Source organism: Plasmodium knowlesi (assembly GCF_000006355.2).
Source record: "Plasmodium knowlesi strain H genome assembly, chromosome: 7".
In the NCBI taxonomy this organism is placed as follows: Eukaryota; Apicomplexa; class Aconoidasida; order Haemosporida; family Plasmodiidae; genus Plasmodium; species Plasmodium knowlesi.
In genome coordinates this window covers 1,341,384-1,360,792 of record NC_011908.2, presented here as the reverse complement: position 1 = coordinate 1,360,792, position 19,409 = coordinate 1,341,384, and the positions used below count along the sequence as shown (strand labels likewise).

The following is a 19,409-nucleotide window of genomic DNA, read 5'->3' as shown; positions in this document are numbered from 1 at the left end:
TAATTGGCTAGTTGGCTGGGTGGATATCCTCTACTAACCTTCGATGATGTCCTTCTGTCATTTCTTTTTTTATTTTTATTTTTTTTTTTTTTGTCCCCCCTTTAAATTTCAACGTTTGTTCAGTACCTCTGTTTCATTTTTTTTTTTTTCCCATTTTGTACGTTTCGTATGAACACGTTATAATTTTAAAGATGTTAAAAAAAAATGGGGAGTAGGCATGCAGGTGAGACAGAAAGGAGGGGGACACTCAAAGGAGATGTGTGAGCCTCTACCCCAGAAAAAAAGAAGGGACATGTATACCCGGGTAGGCTGTCTATGTGTGCACGTGGATGTTCTAAGGCTGTTATCACTGTACCGGTTATGTAACCCGTACGGGTAGTGACTTCCCAGCGCTGCGCTCTACATAATTTCCTCCGATAAATCTTCTTCCTCTTCGTTTACGTTACATGTGTTGGCGCAAAAGTAGGATGAGAATAGCAACGTCGAGGCGATCACGGTCGAACTGATCACCGCCAGGGACAGTCCGACTGCCCCAACGCCCATGCCTGTGAAGGGAGATGAAGCAAAAGGAATGAGCGAGGGAAGTGTAGAGGGGAAAATGCAGACGACGCGACCACGAATAAAGCCTACGCTAGCGAAACCACTGCTAACGAGGCGATGCTAACGAGGCGATGCTAACGAGGCGATGCTGAACGGAGGGTAGCAATTGGAGTATGCAAACCCATGGGCAACTCTCATCAGTTTCGCGACAAAGAGTGAGGGATAGTCACCGGAAAAAAAAAAAAAAAAAAAAACACATTCAGGTGTGCGAAGAAACCCTGGGAAGGGGACAAAGCAACCAAAATCGTGAAATCAATACACGTCAAGTGTTCCCAAAAAGGTTCTTTCTGAACGCGCCAGAAAAAGATTCGAAGATTTACCTGCGCCGTAAATAATGTTGTCTACAATTCCGTAATCTACCGGGTGGACGAAAAAAAAAAAAAAAAAAAAAAAAAAAAAAAAAAATATAATTTTATAACTAGGCAAGAGAAGAATGAGCTTCCGTCTGTGCATGCAAATGTCGATGGAGCAAAACATAGTTGCCAATATTTTCCTATTTTTCTCCTTCTTTGCTAAGTCAGCTTACCCTTTTTTTCGAAGCTCTTGCTTTCGCTAAATGCCTCGCCCTGCGAAAAGAAATACGCATGTGGTCGACAAATGAGTAAAGGTGAATTGTCCTCCAAAAATTAAGTGCACTACACAGGGATGTTAAAGGAAAAGGGATGCGAGACTGGTAGAGTACACCCCGAGGGGAATCCCCGATGTAGGAGCCCACACACATACCGCCATTCTACACATTTGCATCTACACATTGAAGGATTCTCTCCACCATCATCGCTCTCATATATTTCTCTCGTTTGAAAATTCCTTACTGTTGATTTCTCCGTGGTGAAGGTGCTCTCATCCTTGTCTCTGTAATGAGGAAAAGAACAAGTGTAGAAAATTTTAACCAACGCCATCCCTGTTGGTTTCTGTGTATACCAGCGCATTCGCTGCGATTGTGTTTTGAGAGTTGCACTGTCAAACGACGCACCGCAACTATTCAGGCCCATTTTCCCCTTCTCTTTGAAGAAACTCACCCGGTGGGTATCCTTCGGAAGTGACCATTATAAATTTTTTTTAGCATCATTTTGGCTAACTGCTGGGGGAGCGGAAATGGGCAAAGAGGAAGTAGACGAAGCGGAAAACTGTAAAGGTGCAAAAATGCAGAAGCACAACTTTATGGAGAATTAAAAAAAAATGAAACAAAAAAATGGAAATTAAAATGGGCAAAAGGACAAATGTGCAAATGTGTGTGCTATGTATTTTTTTTTTTTTTTTTTTTTTTTTTTTTTATATATATATATATACTAAATGTGTGAGACGGTCTACAAAGGCGCGACAAAGGAAAGGGGAACCGAAAAGGGGAGTAATAAAGGGAGTGAGGAAAACATTCAAAAAAAATTGAAGCAATTTTACATCAGGTTTTTTCGACGCATTTACACGGGAACCACGTCAGAGTCTCACACAAACTCAACATAAAAATTCGAATCAGCGTGACGGCACAGTGGGGTGAATCATTACCAACATTGTGGACTCACACCTCCAACAATTCCTTTTTTTTTTTTTTTTTTTTTTTTTTTTTTTTAACGCTTGTCAACCATTTTACGAAGCGACATGTACGTGCCATGTGAAAATTCCCCCGTTTTGGGAAACCATTAACAGCACAGGTGGGGGCACCCCCTTCCAGCTGCAACCTCCCCCGGCCCACTGTGCCATCTGTTTTGTTCACCAAATTTCATTTTAATCTTTTCCACATTTTTATGAACACGGAGTGGTGGAAAATTACCAACCTTTTAGCTACATCATGGAATGTCACATAGAAGAATTTTTTTTATTTTTCTCAACGGACCCACATGTGAAAACTAAGTTCCGCGGAACGGGATGGCTATTCATCCGCGGGATAGCTTCCTCGGATGTGCGCAATTCTCCCCTCAGTGTGTGAATTGCACGGAACGACAAAAAAAAAAAAAGTGAACAACAGGGGAAACGCGCAAAAATATATTTCTCTCGCAAGTGGAAACGTGTTTGTGTATCTTACAATTTGAAAAAGGCAAAGGAAAATAGTGCCAGTTCGGACGCGTCCTTGCACATTTGCCAGTAAAGTTTACACACCATAAAAAACATGTACGTGTTTACGCAGATTCGACGCAATCCTGTGGTGACAGCCGAGCTACTTTCTCGACTCCATTTCACAAAAGAGGAAAATTCCTGGCCTCCCGGCGGAAAAAAGGTTACAGTCGTGGAATTTTTCTCCAACGCTGTTTTCATTCCCACCGCTGGTTAAATCCGGGTTTGTCCCGCTTCACGTGTGATTGCTCGGGCAACCTACCAGGCGCGCCGTACTCTTCTCTAAAAAAGAAAAAAGCGAAAAGGCAAAAACGAGAAAAAGCAATCTATAAATTGTAACATATTAACTGATGCAACTAAGGGGGAACAAAAACTTCGAGTGGGGATATTCCCCTGGGATGCCATACCAAGACATATAACAATGCACAAAAAAAAAAAAAAAAAAAAAAAAGTGCAGGGAGCGGTATTTGCATTGCCAGGGACGTAAAATGATTATCCACTCTCATACGTTACTCAGAGTCACTACAATTTTATATATCAATCGATCATTTGCAATGTGACGTTGTCTGGTCCATATGATCAATTATTCCCCCCCAAAAACGACCCCATTTGCATGCCTTTTCCACAAAAGTAAACCAACACATGTATGCCCATAGAAAGAAGTCCTAACCTCAACAGTTTAGGACCAACAAGTTCACCCCATAGATACATTTATATCCTCTCAACGCTTTCAAAAAAAAAAAAAAAAAAAAAAAAAAAGCAGAATGGAAACCTTGCTAGACAGCGAAACGTTAAAGAACTACGAAAAGGAAACGAATGAATACATTCGCAAAAAAAAAGTGGAGAAATTGTTCGATGTTATTTTAAAAAATGTCCTCGTAAATAAACCGGAAAATGTGTACTTGTACATATATAAGAACATTTATTCCTTCCTTTTGAACAAAATTTTTGTGATCGGCCCTCCTTTGCTCAAAATTACTCCCACCTTATGTTCTGCGATTGCCAGCTGCTTTAGCTACTACCACCTCAGTGCCTCGCACATGATCGAGTCTTACACGTTTGGTGAAGTAGCTGACGCTGCAGAAAGTTCGACAAGCAAAAAGTTAGGTACGCAACGAGGGGTAGAGGGGGGAGACGAACACGCACATACACATGTGTGCGTCTTACCAGATTAACTCAGGATAAGCATAAACAACTGCTATGTGAAAAGAAAAATATGAATCACTATCTTTCTTTCTTTTTTCCCATCCCCCCTTTGAATGTACCTCAAAACTATTATTTTCTTCAACATTCATGACTGTGCATAACTTTTTTGAACATTTTATCAAAAAAAAAAAAAAAAAAGAAAAGAAAAAAATAGCTAACTAAAGTACCATTTTTCGCTAGCTGTTTTTTTTTTTTTTTTTTAACAAATAATCCACACCACCATTACCCCCATTTTGCACCTCCCCTTTTCCCAGTCAGTGACGACTTAATCTGCTCCATCGTTAAAAGCAATATAAGCCAGCTGAACGCGAAGCAAAAGAGGGGGTATGTGATTGAAGGGTTCCCCAGCACCAATCTTCAGGCAGACAGTTGCCTACGGCATTTACCATCCTACGTTTTTGTCCTCTACGCTGACGAAGAGTACATTTATGAGAAATACGAGCAAGAGAACAACGTAAAAATTTGTTCTGACACGAACAGCAAAATCTATGATGAAAATACACAGTTGTTCGAAGTGGCCGAGCTCAACACGAATCCGCTGAAGGATGAGATAAAGGTCTACTTAAGGTGAGGCCTCCAATTGTGGCACTGTTGTTGGTGTAATGGTGCCCTTCAGCATAAGGAGTAGCCGCTAACGTCCACCCCCCCCCTTGTGTTTTTTACCCCCACAACACGTGAAGCCAACACATACATAAGTGGCTCACAACATGGAAAAACTTTCACCGTACACACTTTTTACTGCCACCTCACCACTGCAACTTCACACCTGCACAGGAACATATCAGGGGTGATGACCATCCTCGGCGACCGTAAGGAGGTGCTAAACTTGCGCGACTACGATGAAAATGGCTTAATCGAGCACGTAATGGTATGTTACATGAACTGTGTCCTTCCCATTTGCGCACACTTCGCATATTTTTTTTTACCTGAACAAGTGCTTCTCACCGTTTAAACGTTCATCACTTTTCCAATTTTAACACTTTTTCACATTCACTTTTTAAGAATACGATTGGCCAGACCAAGGATGAGTGGAATTGTGTGTTCGACGATTATGAAGTGGATTGAGTTTCCGTTACGAATTCCTCCCTCCTGGATATGAACTTGCACATGGAGTTTGCTTTTTTGTCCTTGTTGCCTTTTCCCTCCGTTGAATAATACTTCCCTTCCACTGGGGGTATGCCTTACACCCACCTCTTCAAATGTGTAAAACTTCGGAACATAAAGCAGAAAATAGGCGCTTATACCTTTCGTTATCCCCCTGTACAAATACAAAACAAAACCAAAGGCGCAATTACTGGAATGGCGAAATTGTCCCTTACCCTTACGGATCGAAGAGTTACTTTGTTACCTACATAGCGGAGGCACTGCGCGCAACGGAATCTCTCCCAGTGAGTACATGTACGTGTGAATATTCTCCATGTGCAGCACTACGTACGCCCTGGTGTATGTGCGTGTTTGAAAATTGGAAGGCGATTTGTTTACACCCAAGTATCTCGCAGTGAAATGCAGCACTTGACGGGTTATGCGAAGAAAAAAATAAACAAAAATGAACTAAAAATAAAATGAAATAAAATAAACATAAAATAAAATAACCTGACTTGTGCATACAAATTTGTGCCTTTTTTTTTTGCTTCTTTTTTTTTTTTTTTTTTTTCATCCTCAATCCATGCTCAATAGAAAATAGAAACACTGCAAAGAGTCACATTTTGTAATAGCAAAGCAATTCGCAAAATCATACCACCTTTTTTTGCCATTTCTTGTGACACGAAAGTAGCAAACCAAGTTATGCGTGAGCAGGACCCCACGGGGTTGAACATTTCTCTGGGCCACTTTCACCGATCGTGACAAAATAAAAATTATGAACGGTTCATAATTTTTTTTTTTTTTTTTTTTTTTTTTTTTTGGCTAACAGTCAGGCATATTTCGTATCACATTTTTGGTATGCCCATGCGGTAACACGCAGAGAGCTGTGTGACTTTGATGAAAGTTCCTAAACAATTAATCACCTACCGCAAGGCAGTTGCCATCCTTTATCATCCTTATGCGAAAGAGGCCAAGAGGCGGAAAGTTCATTTGACGCGCATGTGAGGAGGATTGGCCTGCGAGGATAAGCACTTATACAGTGTGTTAACGCTGTGTACATTTGACTGGCCTGCCACAGCTGTGTAGTCCTTCCCAGCCCTGGCTCGATCGCGCGTATACGCATCGTGCACATAAATACGTGCATATGTACACATTTGTATACACCTTTTTGTACACCCTTTTGCACCCAACATGGAAGTCGAAAGCATGAAGGCAGAATTGATGGGAGCCCCACTGAGGGAAGACCCGTACGACATCAAGACGCCCATTTCCGACGGCACGACCATCATAGGAATAATTTATGAGCATGGAGTCATGCTGGCGTGTGACACCAGGACATCTTCCGGAACACTCATTAGCAACAAGTGCTCTAGGAAGATAAACAGAATTAACGAAAACATATATGCCTGTCGTAGTGGAGCTTCTGCACACAGTCAGAAGGTAATCGAACTGATTAAGTATTTTTGCTTATCCATGAAGTGTGAAAATAGAAAGAAAGGAAGGTTTCACGAGGACGAAGTTATTACGGATGACCTCGCGAATGAAGAAGATATCGACATCAATGCAATTAACAACCCATTCGGTTTAGCACAAAACGGGGATCCCAATTATGTAACAAAGCATAAATACTTTTACGAAGATAAATTTATGGACTTCAATCCGCCAGTTGAAAATGTTGCCCACATGACAAAGAAGCTACTGTATGCGAACAACAATTTTCTCTCCTGTGGTCTTATCCTGGGAGGATACGACAAAGACAAGAAGCAACAACTGTACTCGATTAACCTAAACGGAAGCATCGTCCAACGGTTCGATTACGCTGTTAGCGGAAGTGGTAGTGTGTACATACAGTCCTACTTGCAGGACAAGTACAAGAAAAATATGAGCAAAAAGGAGTGCTTTGAATTGATCCTGGGATGCGTCAAGTACGCCATGTACAACGACAACAGCAGCGGTGGCATCGTGCGAATCGTCAACATAACCAAGCTATTCGTGGAGGAGTTCACCGTCACGAACACACAGCTGCACTTTGATTACTAAGGGAGGGGAATGCATAAATAGCGGAAGTGTGCACGATTGGGGAGGAATCAGCACAAATATGAGCAAATGTGTTGGACACCCCCATGTGCAACAACTGTCATGCGCGTCCGCACCAACCAGTGAACCTAAAACCTGCATGTGTTTTTTGCAAACTCGAAGAACTTTTTAAAAGCCTTTTTTAAAATTGTGCCGTAAAAAGGTTTCTTTCTTTTTTTTTTTTTTTTCCAATTCTTTGCTGTTTTTTTGAGGAAAATTCTCTGTTCAGGTGAACTAGGCCGAGGTAGCTTTTACTTCCTTCCCTTCGAGGGCTTTTCGCTCGCTTCACACACAAAGGTGATGTACAAGGGAAAACATCGAGCGAGTTGCCGGGCCTTTCGCAGTATCATGTGGCATATCGTCGAGGGAGCACGCGGAGCACCTAAAATCGTGCAGGAGAGGAAAAAAAAAAAAAAAGGAACAGAAAAAAAAATTATGCACACTTATAATTCAAAGTGCTCTTCACGTATTCTTCACATCCTGTCAACTTGCCAACTTGGCAACTTGGTAACTTATCATCTTTCCCCCCCACACACACACACACACCTTTACAAGTACGCCGCCCACAAGCTACACGAGAAGGCCCCCGCCATGTCCATAGTCTCGTACATTTGCATGTCCAGCAGAGACTGGCATCCATTAGGGTCCACTTGGGAAGTGAGTACTTCACCCTTTTCACCTTCCTCGATCAATTTGTTTGCTTTCCTTCTTACATGCTTCTTGACCAATCCAGACGATGACTGCGCACTCTGGGGGGTCACTCTATTTGTTTCCACAGTAGCATCGTCATTTATGAATTCTATCTTGGGATAATCAGAGGTCATGGTTTTCTCTCCCTCAAGTGACTCTTCTCTCCTTCCCAACGAGCAATGAATGTGTTCCTTTTGTTTTCCTTCCTCATGGTTTTTTCCTATCTCAGGAAATAACGTCGTCCTGCTATCCGTCGCATCCACTTGTGCCTTCTCCCATGTACACGCGGATTCATCAGAGGGAGGGAGTTCCCTTTTCATATTCTCCTCACCTTGGGGAGTATCAACAAAAAGTTTTTCCTCAAATGGGGTTAAGACATTATGGGTCCTCTCTTCTCCTACGCTGATCCTGTCCTCCTTCGTTTTTTCGTCCTCTGATGGGATTTCCACATCGCCTTCCCGCTCTTTCAAGTTGCTGCAAGTGGTTACTTGCTCTCCGCACTGCATCTGGGTGTCCTCCACGTTGGACCTGTCCGCCACGTTCTCCACGTTTACCGCGCTCTCCACGTTTACCGCGCTCTCCACGTTTACCGCGCTCTCCACGTTTACCGCGCTCTCCACGTTTACCGCGCTCTCCACGTTTACCGCGCTCTCCACGTTTACCGTGCTCTCCTCCACCCCCTGCAACACGTCGTCGATGTAATCCAGCTCTGCGACGTGCACCTCCGTCTCCTTGCTGGAAAAGTACTTCTCATACAAACTCTTGGCATACATCTTAACGAACTCTTCGCACAAGTTGAGGTAAATTTCTATCTTCTCCTTGTCCCTTCTTATGACACAGGAGTAGTCCTTCACGTTGCATGGGTATGGAAGATCAGCCACCACGTCATCTTCATCGCAGTTCACAAATTTCACCTCCAGCCTTTTCTTCTGAATTTGCAGTAATATATTTTCACTCGTTACGAACCCCTTAGTACATATACAAATTTTCATTTTTTCAGGTAAGCTTATGCACACATTGGGGTGTTCGCGTTGGCCCCACAAAGAAGCTGCGTTTATGGACCCTTGGTAGGTGATAGAAAATTCCGTCTTCCTTGTTCGCTCCATCTGTTCATCACATTCCCTACACCTTTCTACGGTTTCACTAAACTGTGTAATTGTCTCTAGTTCGATATCCTTTGCAGATTCATCGAGATCCTTTTCCTCTTCCTGTAAATTCTTTGCATATTCTTGGTCTTTCCTCACGTGCACCTCTGTCTTCACTTTACTTCCCGATATAAGTTGTTCTACTTTCGACGGCGTCGTGGTGTCATACTCCCTCTCAAACTTACTCCTCATGCTTTCTAGCTTCTTTTCCACATCTAGAACGACTGAATGCCTTAAGAAGTCCTTGTTAATGCACAGGGCAAAAGGCTTTCCTCCTTTGCACACCATCTTCTTCGATATTTTAAAGTCTCGGCTTATCTTCTCCCTGTCTTTTAGTATATTTTTTTCAATGCTCATGCACACGTTCTCCAGGAGATAGTTGAGGATTTCGTTGTGCGTCCTCACCATGTCTATGGTGGAGGGGTTAGTGCAGCAGTCGACGGTGAGGCATGACGCGCCTTTTCCTGCGGGGGGTTGGCAACATACATAACAAGCATTGTTAGCATAACACTGGTTGGTAGAATAACACTGATTGGTAGAATAACACTGATTGGTAGAATAACACTGATTGGTAGCATAACACTGGTTGGTAGCATAACACTTATTGTCAGCATAACACTTATTGTTAGCATAACACTGATTCGTAGCATAACACTGGTTGATAGCATAACACTGATTGGTAGAATAACACTGATTGGTAGCATAACACTGGTTGGTAGCATAACACTTATTGTCAGCATAACACTTATTGTTAGCATAACACTGATTCGTAGCATAACACTGGTTGGTAGCATAACACTGATTGGTAGCTACCCAGACTTACCCGTCTTGTCTGGCCTCATCTGCGAAAGGGCGTAGGGAATGCTCAACTTGCCCCCCCCATCCCCCTCAAAGGATATACAGTGCATCCCCTCATGAGAACAAATATTTACGAACATCTTCTGCTGCGTTTGATTAGAATACACAATTTTGGTTTTCACACAAAAGGCTATAATAGGTTCAATAATAATTTTGTTTTTTTTGAGCTCTCCATTGAAATATAAGTTAAAGAGATACTCCTCCTTTTCCTTTCGATACTTTTCATCAGAAACTTCATCAAAATAATCATCAAATAGCGCTCGGAATTCATGTTGCCGGAATGCCTTTTGCAGGCGATCCTTCTCTTCGTAAGTAATTCTCAGTGCGCCTTCGTCCTTCATGGTCATTCCCCCTACAACAGGCTCTTTCCTCCACGATACGACAGAAGTTGATACTCTGCTTTTTAAACGTGTGGGTCTAATGACACCTATATATATATATATATATATATATATATATATATATATATATATATATATATATATATATAGGAATGTATGTGTGTATATTTATGGATATATAGATATATGTATGGGTCTGCTTTTTCTCTCCTTTTTGGGAAGGACGCATTCCTTTCCACACACACTGCCACAGCAACCCGTTTGGAAACTCCTTGGGAGGAAGGAATGACGAACGGGTAGGCACTTCTACCAAGGGAGTCCTTCTTCCCGTACGCCTTATCTATGTAGTTCCTTTTCTACCCAGCGTCCAGGTGGGCACATCGGAAAATTGGGAAGATTACTTTCCAAAAATGCACTTGCACAAAATTGCCTTTTCTTTCACTTTTACGTTTACTGTTCCGAGTTTTCAAAATGATTATTTTTTCTCTCTTTGTACTCCCTCCGGGAGAAAGAAAAAAAAAAAAAAAAAAAAAAAAAAAAAAAAAAAAGTAACACCGTTTCGGGGACGTGGACGTCTTTTTAATGCATCTCCCCACCCACAATTGGGGCGATGTATTCCGGGCGGAACGCCACTTGCAGAAGCTGATTCTACCGCGGCCGGTGCTCGTACAACGGGGCCCTGGTACGCAAAAAAAAAAAAAAAAAAAAAAAAGAAAGAAAAAAAAAAAGAAAAAAAAAGGAACCAAAAGAATGAACAATCGAGTGCAATAAAATGGGATTATGCTGGACCAAGGGCACAGTATCCACAAAAGGAAATCCCCCCTTCCAAGTATCATGAAAAGGAAACCCGCACTTCCTCTCGTCAGCCCTACACACGCAAGGTGTACAGGATGCACTGCAAGTAGTTCTCATCGCGGAGCTCCACGCGCTCCACCCCGTCGCACAAACTTATCATTTTTTCCTCCTCCCCAAGAGACAACCCAGCGGAAGCACGACCCTCGCTTATATTATCGCTCAGCCGAATCTTCATCCCCCTCCTCACAGGGTTCAAAGTGAAGTACTTCCCACCACGCTTGTACTTAAAAAGGATACCCACTTGTTTATTCACGATGATCTGAAAATTTTCGCTATCATTCGTACAGCTGTAATTATTGTGCCAGTTAAAATATGCCAAGTCATCTTTCCTTGCGTAAATGTACTTTTGCTGTTTTATTTTTTGCCTAATCTTTTCACTGTTTATGTCTATGTAGGAGCTTATTTCCGAGTTGTTTTTATTGACATAACGGATGAAAAGGATGGAACATATTTTATTTGATTCACAGAAATGCATGTGGCAATTTATTGCATAGAAAAAGCTCATCGTGTGGTCAGTTAGAGAGTTTATATCGTATTGTACGATGTCTTCTTTCCTTTCCTCCGCTCTCTTCAAACTTTCATTTTTTTTCTTGTTCTTTTGGTAAGTACTGTTAAAGTCTTCGCAGCTTAGTACTCCTCTACTTTGGAGTCCCAGCGAAAATATCTCGAACACAAGTTGTTCCTTCACCGGGGCCGGGAGATAGAGAAAGCGGTTCGTGTGGATGTGTGTGTGGGGGGGAAGGCACACCATGTGCAGGTCGACATAAAGCATGCCAAGGGGGATTGCCAGTTCTGCGATGTAACCAATTCGACGATGTAACCAATTCGGCCCTGCTGTTACATCACCACTCCCCCATTCCACTTACATCTTCGATGTAGAACAAATCCGCGGGGGTGATTTTGCTCTTCACGTATTCTTCATACGAGCTGAAGGTGAGGATGCAGTCGCCCTCGCCCTCCATTGTCCCTGCGCAAGGGGAGGCAAGAGGGAGGAAAAGAAGAACATCACTCCAACCGCCAGGGCAACATTAGCTGTGACATCAACTGCAAACAGCATGAGATTCTCTGCTTTCACCAATTTGGGGGGAGGAAAGCTAAACTACAATGGATCCCTGTGTACACTTACCTATCTACGAGGAAATGAAAGCACCCCCAAGGAAAAAGCAAAACATATGCTTGTCACAAATGAATAGGAATGTGCTTTTCCCACGTCTCTCCCCTCCGTGCAAAGTAGTAGCCAATTCGAGTAGCCTAACTAAGACTGCGCAGTTCTCCCTGTCTGCGCCGAAGTATGACGCTGCGCCGGTAATGGTATGACTTCACGCACAGCCGCACAAGACGCGGATGGTTACACCAAAAGGAATACATACCTTCGAAAGAAACACGCGTAAAATGAATGAACCTTTTTACCGTTCCTTCAAATTGTTCATACCCTTAAGGATCATTTTACCATTTCTCCTTTGTGTGCATTGCGTTTGTATGGAAAAAAAAAAAAAAAAAAAAATTTGCACACCAGCTAGCCATAAAAATTTTTGCAAAAAAAAAAAAAAAAATTGTTTCCTTTCCAGTTTGCACTAAGCTATAGTTTGAAATCACACACTTAAGTGAACCTATGTTGCTCTTTTTAAAAAATGGAATATGTGTCTTATGGGTGATAGTTCTCTCTTGTGGAGTGCGAGCTCCGTTGCCAAACTGCGCAGCTAAGCAAGTCATCTGTAGTGGAAAACAAAATAAGAAAAGGAAACGCGAAAGAACAGAAGGCGAAAATCCAGTGCAACAAAACAGGGGCTACCCAACTATGTCACACATTTAAAACCTATCGTGGGGAAACAGAAAGACTTATTCTTTATTATTTCTTCTCACTTCCACTGCTTCTTTCCTCGTGCTCCCGTCAGTCCCATGGTAGGTGAGGTGGAGAAACAAAAGGGAAAAAACACAGTTATTTTTTGCTCGAGAGAAAGAATGCTGTGGGGGGGGTAAACCCAACCTGATATTTATAAAACAAGGCCATGCAGGAGCGAGGGGAAAAAAGACAACCGTGTTCGTTCACTTATGTAATCTCCCCCTCTTTTCCTCAAAAACCTTTGGGTGAAAACAACACGAAATATTTTGTTTATTTATTTTTTTTTTTTTACTTTATTTTATTTTTTGTCCTGTTTTCCCCCAGGGTGTTCCCCATTGTTCGTCACAAAATTCCTGTAGAGAAACTCCTCAGACTTTTGGCGCACGCCAAGTTTTGCATTCGCCCCTCACTCGGCGGGGGAGGGAAGCCATAACAGTTTACACTAAGCAGGCTTTGCTGGAGTCAGACATATGGACATATGGCCAGCGCTGTTCCCTCTCTAAGGGGTCACGCATGCACAACAAATAGCAACACACAACAAATGACAATACAACACATGCACGATGCCCAGGTCGTTCTATCATCACCCATTGTGGGCTCCGCGACACACACAAAAGGGGTTCGCATTTTTTCAAGATTTCTCTGGTAAGCGGCGATCTACTGGGAAAAAAAAAAAAAAAATTATGTTCCCATCTTTTTTACGCAAGAAAGGTGTAACTTTTCACTGCCTAGCGGTTTTCCATTTTATTTCCATGCCCCCGGAATCACCATGTGTAGCCTGCTACAAGTGGGTGAGGAAAAAAAAAAAAAAAAAAAAAAATCCCCAGGTGAATTACTTATATGGAGTGAAAAAAAAAAAAAAAAAAAAAAAAAGTTAACAATCCTTGTTAGCAGCGTGGAAAAGCCAAAAATGTCAGTTAAGCAAAGTTACACAAAGTTAATTAAACTTATTCGATGCGCAGTTTGGCGTAGCCCAACGGGGTGGGGCACAAAACGCGCTTTCCTGTGTAAACCCGACTAAACGCAGGGCAAGGCAGAAAAAAAAAAAAAAAAAAAAAAAAAAAAAAAGGAACGCCAGGGCTTGACCGGGGGAAAAATAAAATGCTAATCTGTCAGCGAAACGTTTTGCAAAAAAAGAAAAAAAAAAAAAAAAAAAAAAAAAAAAAAGATGTCGAACTTTTCGTGTAACCAAGTCTTTGACGCGAAGTGTACATTCGTGGCCTAGAATTTATTTTAACGCAAAATGAAAAAAAATAAACGCATATAGCAAGCAACAAAAAAAAAAAAATAATAAAAAATAACAAGGTAGTAAAAGGAGGGAAAAAAAAATTTTAAAAAGAACAAGTGACACGAAGAGCGGCAAGTGGTGAAAACGCCAAAAAGGTGACAACCATAAAACAACTGTGATAATTGTGACAGAAGAAAATAACCCGCCAGGCATCCATCCATCCACACACACACATACACACAACATAGCAAGACATAAACGCAACACACGGGGAAGGAGTCGCACACCGCCCGCGCCACGTTTACGCTGTACTTAGAGTTGACCACACGGAGGAACAACCAATCGCCGTATGCTAAACTGAATTAGCCCATCAGGAGCACTTTGGCGTAGGAGGGAAGGAACAACGGTGGTAGGGAAATCCGCTAGTAGGCTAGCCCCGTTTGTTTACACCTCTTTGTCAGTTCAGCTTCCAACTAGCTTGTCAATTAGCCTGCCAATTTGCTTTTCTGATTTCCGTCAACGGTCGTTAGTACTTGCGTTCAGAGAAGACGAAACCCTGAGATTCGCGTGGGGAGAAGTATGCCGGCCGTAAATTTCCGGACACACTTGCGACAAAGCGGCGTCACCAGCCAAAGAGGAGCGGCTCCGTAGTGTAAGGGGCGCAATTCGGAGAAAGAAACGGAAGAAGAAAAAAAAAAAATTTTCAATCAAAAAAAAAAAAAAAAAAAAAAAAAAAAAAAACGAACGTGCGTGCGAACAAATTGCGATTACGAAGTCACGGAGACTCCCCCTCCCCCCATATATATCATGCCCCCTTTAAAAAAACATATCGTCAGACTAATGAGATTCACGCACCAATTTAACAAGCACATCCGTTCATGCATTTATGTTATTTTTCTCCTCGTGTTATGTGCAATAGGAATTCAGCTCCTCAAGTACCTCAAAAAAAAGTACCCCCTCTTTTTAAAAAACGATCAAATTGTAAAACAGTGCACCAAAATCATCACGCGAAATAAGTTCTTCCAGCAGAATCTGCTGTACAGGATCATCAAATACAGCATCATCGGTAAGTTGCGGGGGGGATCCTCCCGAGGGGAAACCACCTACGACAAAGTGGCGTGACAAAATGGACTTGTGTAATCGCCCCTGTGTGCACTCGTTTATGTTTCTCCACTTCGCAAAGGCACAGACTTATGCCCCCGCATCCCCCTCCCCCTTGACAGGCAGAAGCAACTATGAGGACAGAATCATCCACAGGAAGAATGCCTCCTTCTATTACTTGAAAAGGGCAATCTTCTTTCTACACAACTATAAATTCTTGCACATAAAAAAAAAGCTCCAGTGTCTCTTCATTGTAAGTCGAGCGCTCAAAGGGCGCACACAAGAGAGTAACAACAGTGCAACAACAGTGCAACAACAGAGCAACAATAGAGCAACAATAGCACAGAGAGAGGAGGGAAATGAAAAAGGCTAGTAACGCACATGCGTGAACACACCTACATGCACACATGCATACATGCATACATGCACACATGCATACATGCATACATGCACAGATGCACACACCTTCATACGCACACATGTGTGTGTACACCCGCTTCTCCCCTGCGCAGCGAAACAACATCACGGACATACGAAACTTGAAATACCTGACATACAAAAAAGTTATTCAATTTAAAAAGGATATTAACATCTGCTTAGTGGAGGCCTACAATTCTTTTAGCTACAAAAACAAAAAGGAACTCCTGTATATCTACTTCAAGTTATACTCCAAGATTTTTTTTTTTTTTCAGAGCGAAAATATTTACTTCTTTCATTTCCTCACCCATGTGTTGTTGGTCTCTTGGGTGTACACTCCGTTAAATCAGTCCTTGCATGGAAAGGGAGCCTAGTATTGCTAGGGTGGTAAACAAGGGAAGGAGACGGGGGGAGGAGAGGGGTACACACTCGAAGTGGTTCGCATTCGTTCACAGTGACTCACAGGTAGACAGATCTACCGTAATTGGCGTATCGTTTGGCGATACGTCCATTTGGCCTCCAACTAATTCATCATTCTGGTCGTTTAAAATTGGCACCTTTTCACATTTTTGAATCGTTGCGCGGTTCATCGATGAAGCGCCCCGTAAACTTGTAGTTAGCTGCCATTTGTGGGAGGAAAAAAGCACGTATATCCGTATGCAAATATGTATGCACATCCATACGCATCTGTGTGTGTATATATGTACCGGCTTGGTAGCCAACTGAGTTTTTTTTTTTTTTTTTTTTTTTTTAAATGTGAAAATAATTTTTTGTTTTTCCCTTTTTTATGTGTAACAGTAAAAAGCGTTCGTTTTTTTTTTTTTAATTCCCAGTGTGTTTGGCCCGAAGTTGGGGACCCCCTTCTTCGATGATCATTTTTTTTTTTTTTTTTTTTTCACACCTACGAACTCAAATTCTTCATAATTAAATCAATGAATTTGATGGCCGACGAGAGGAGGTACGTGTTTGGGTAGTTTTTAATTTCGTAAAAATCGCCTGCGAAAGGGGGGGGGAGGGGGGGTGGTGGTTGGAATGTGTTGCGCAGGTTAGATGGCAAGTACACTACCTATGGCATGGAGCTTTTCACTTCCTGAAAGCGCACACACCAGACGTGCGCTTGTTGCTTTTCTCACCCGTGTCCTCAAACCCGACAAGCAAAAACACCTGTAGCATCTCCTCGTACACTTTAATCTTTTCGACGAACACCTTATTCTCCTTTTTAATTTTCTGAAACTTCTTCTCCAAAATATTATCCCTGATATTGGAAAAGTACGTTTTCAAAATAGTTAGCGAGCTCAGTAACTCCTTCTTCTTGTCCTTGTGTTTATTTTTTAAGCTGTTTAGCAAAATGGCAATCTCTTCCCTCTTTTCATTTTCTGTCAAATCATTAATGCTTTTTTTTTCACTCTGTACTTGGTATGCGATACCAAACTTGGCTTCATATTCCTTCCTTAACAATTGAAGCTGTTTTTCTTTTTCCTTTTTATGTTCATTTTTTTCTTTTTCCAAATTTTCGATGTATTTTTTTCTTTCGAATTCTTCCATTTGTTCTCTTCTTTTTTGCATTTCTTTCGCCATAGAAATTCGGTTTTTTTCTTTTTGTATTTCTTCTTCTTTTTCTTTCATCATTTTTTTTTCTCTTATTTTTTTCTGTAGTTCCATTGCTTTCCTCTGTGCTTCTTCTGGGGTCATTTTGGGTTTGCTTTCACCCTTGTCCGCGGTGTTCGTTGTTGTGTGTTCGGGGTTCTTTCCTCCGTCTTTATCGTTTAAACACTCAGCAGGAGTTGTTGCACCTCCATCGTATCCGTCATCCTCGTCACCTCCATTTTGTTCACTCTGCTCGATCCAATTTAACACTTCGTCGACTGTGAGAAAGGGGGAGGGGAGAAAACAAACTCACCATGTGGGGTGAACGTGTCTGCATGGTGAGCGAATCCTGCACTCAGCATATCACCGATTCCCTCCCGTTCTGCCCTCCTCCGTAAAACTTACTTGTTTTCGCGCGGCTCTTCTTGATAACCCTCAGACTGATTTCCTTGGAGTAGCCAAACTCGATCATCTTCTCCACCAGCTGCGAAAGGGGGAATCGAGTCGCTTTCAGCGTGCCTTTGTAAGTTGACTATTCCCTCGTTGTTGAAGCTCTCTCACCGTGCACGCACATTGCTCTCTTTTGTTCAATCACACGATGGAAATTAAAGGAAGCCACAAAATGTACACCATGGAGGTGGACACCCGTAGGCGGAGAGACGCCAAGACACTTTCTGCTGACATCTGCAGATATTCAGTTGCGCTTGTACCTTATTCTCTTCTTCCATTTTTGCGTTTTATTCGTATCTTTTACTCATCAATTGGGTGGGGAAATCTTACCCTCCAGGTGAATTATTTTATTTTTATTTATTTATTTTTTTTTTTTCCTTTTTTATATTAAGCCTTGTAAACACCTTCAAGTGTGCTCTTCCCGTGAGAAGTTCACTTAGGTGTTTCTCCTCCCCGTGGAGCAGTTCCTCTTCTTCGTCTTCTTTGTTTGCCTCCCCGTTTGGGGTGAATTCCTTTTGCCTCTTTCGCTTAACGGTTGGGTTACAGATTAGAGGGATGACCATCTACTGTGTGGCGTCAAAAAAAAAAAAAAACTTTCTCCTCCCACGTGTATTCTGTTTACATATGTTAACCCCTGCGCATTACTAATACAAACTCTTAACGTTTGTTACCTCACTTTGGAAAACAAAATGACCAGTTAAGCAGGGCGGCCAAGTTATTTTCTCAGATCGAAATGTTCGTACACACGAAGGAAAAGGAGGAAGAAAAAAAAAAAAAAAAAAAAAAAAAAAAAAAAAAATCCCCTGGATGACCCACTCTTTGGGAACCGGGTCCAGTGAGGAGAGTCCTTCAAAATTATCTAGTAGAGGCAGCGACCCTACACGCAAAAATAAATACTAACACCCGTACATACAAGCATGCGGCTATGTACCAACATTTGTGCATGCCCCCGTGTAAACCATACAAGTGGAAAAAAAAAAAAAAAAAAAAAAAAAAAAAAAAACACACCAAGAGGAAGCCTTACACCGCAAGAAAAGGTAACCCACGAAAGAAGCCTTTCTCCTACTTGTTTCTATGAAACCTCTTTTAGAAACTCTCTTTATTCCGACGCACCCAGCAACCTCTCCATTACACCGCTACGGCAGGTGCAGTCCTTTGCCGGGGGAAACGGAACAAATCGCCATATCTACCTATAGGTGCATTCAACTTGTGCACCAATTTCGTTGTGCTCTTCGTGTCAGTGGTCCCACAATCCAGGGTAGCATAAAGCGCCAGAGTGTGATACACTCTTCCTAAAGGGCAGTATAACTTACAGTAGGGTAGACAATCCCATCTATCTGTTGCCTCACGAATGTTCAGCCCAAGTGACTCTTCACGCCATTCCCACTCAAATAGGTGTGCTCTGTACATAAAGGAAGAGCCATCCAAACGAACCTCCTTGGAGAAAAACTCACACTTGTTGGATCCAGAACACCTCAGTTAAAGCGTGCATGTTTGCACGTCCGTTAGTTTTCACATATATATAATTGTCCTACTTCGCGTGGAGCGTACGAAGGGGTAAAGAAAAAAAAAAAAAAAAAAAAAAAAAAAAAAAAAAAAAAAGAAAAGAAAAGAAAAGAAAAGAAAGAAAGAAAGAAAGAAAGAAAGAAAGAAAGAAAAAAGGCGAAAAAGAAACAGGGACAACCCCGCCGTTTTGAGGCTGTGCCTATGTTGTCTTTTGCATGTGTACACATTCGTCCGCAGCATTGGCACAGGCGGAAACAGCTAAATGGTTATTAACAGAACCGCGGGAGGGGAAGGTTACGTGCTATTACAATAACGCAAGTGCGGAGGAGTGTACAAAAAAACCCGCCTGCACCCCCATCCCCCTGTGGAACTCT

At 42.0% G+C, this 19,409-nt stretch overlaps 7 protein-coding genes across 7 annotated transcripts; 3 read left to right on the top strand and 4 right to left on the bottom strand.

Moving 5' to 3' along the window:
- Positions 1–399: 399 nt before the first annotated feature.
- PKNH_0730700 (conserved Plasmodium protein, unknown function) lies at positions 400–1,669 on the bottom strand (the record flags this gene model as incomplete). The annotated part of the gene is made up of 5 exons (XM_039113952.1): positions 400–545; positions 921–956; positions 1,127–1,166; positions 1,413–1,452; positions 1,620–1,669. 5 exons carry the CDS (start codon positions 1,667–1,669, stop codon positions 400–402), a joined length of 312 nt encoding a protein of 103 aa, XP_038969587.1.
- A 1,744-nt stretch (positions 1,670–3,413) lies between these two features.
- PKNH_0730600 (adenylate kinase-like protein 2, putative) lies at positions 3,414–4,920 on the top strand (the record flags this gene model as incomplete). The annotated part of the gene is made up of 4 exons (XM_039113951.1): positions 3,414–3,756; positions 4,110–4,422; positions 4,630–4,723; positions 4,858–4,920. The coding sequence occupies 4 exons, from the start codon at positions 3,414–3,416 to the stop codon at positions 4,918–4,920; spliced, it is 813 nt and encodes a 270-aa protein (XP_038969586.1).
- Positions 4,921–6,129: 1,209 nt separating this feature from the next.
- Positions 6,130–6,978, top strand: PKNH_0730500 (proteasome subunit beta type-6, putative; the record flags this gene model as incomplete). The annotated part of the gene is made up of 1 exon (XM_002258562.1): positions 6,130–6,978. One exon carries the CDS (start codon positions 6,130–6,132, stop codon positions 6,976–6,978), a length of 849 nt encoding a protein of 282 aa, XP_002258598.1.
- Positions 6,979–7,562: 584 nt separating this feature from the next.
- Positions 7,563–10,054, bottom strand: PKNH_0730400 (PIH1 domain-containing protein, putative; the record flags this gene model as incomplete). Its single annotated transcript, XM_002258561.1, has 2 exons — positions 7,563–9,313; positions 9,673–10,054. 2 exons carry the CDS (start codon positions 10,052–10,054, stop codon positions 7,563–7,565), a joined length of 2,133 nt encoding a protein of 710 aa, XP_002258597.1.
- An 862-nt stretch (positions 10,055–10,916) lies between these two features.
- On the bottom strand, positions 10,917–11,865 carry PKNH_0730300 (conserved protein, unknown function; the record flags this gene model as incomplete). Its single annotated transcript, XM_002258560.1, has 2 exons — positions 10,917–11,585; positions 11,770–11,865. 2 exons carry the CDS (start codon positions 11,863–11,865, stop codon positions 10,917–10,919), a joined length of 765 nt encoding a protein of 254 aa, XP_002258596.1.
- Positions 11,866–14,814: 2,949 nt separating this feature from the next.
- PKNH_0730200 (conserved Plasmodium protein, unknown function) lies at positions 14,815–15,866 on the top strand (the record flags this gene model as incomplete). The annotated part of the gene is made up of 3 exons (XM_002258559.1): positions 14,815–15,040; positions 15,198–15,328; positions 15,588–15,866. 3 exons carry the CDS (start codon positions 14,815–14,817, stop codon positions 15,864–15,866), a joined length of 636 nt encoding a protein of 211 aa, XP_002258595.1.
- Positions 15,867–16,393: 527 nt separating this feature from the next.
- Positions 16,394–17,807, bottom strand: PKNH_0730100 (PUB domain-containing protein, putative; the record flags this gene model as incomplete). The annotated part of the gene is made up of 4 exons (XM_002258558.1): positions 16,394–16,488; positions 16,626–17,357; positions 17,485–17,563; positions 17,790–17,807. The coding sequence occupies 4 exons, from the start codon at positions 17,805–17,807 to the stop codon at positions 16,394–16,396; spliced, it is 924 nt and encodes a 307-aa protein (XP_002258594.1).
- Positions 17,808–19,409: the final 1,602 nt, after the last annotated feature.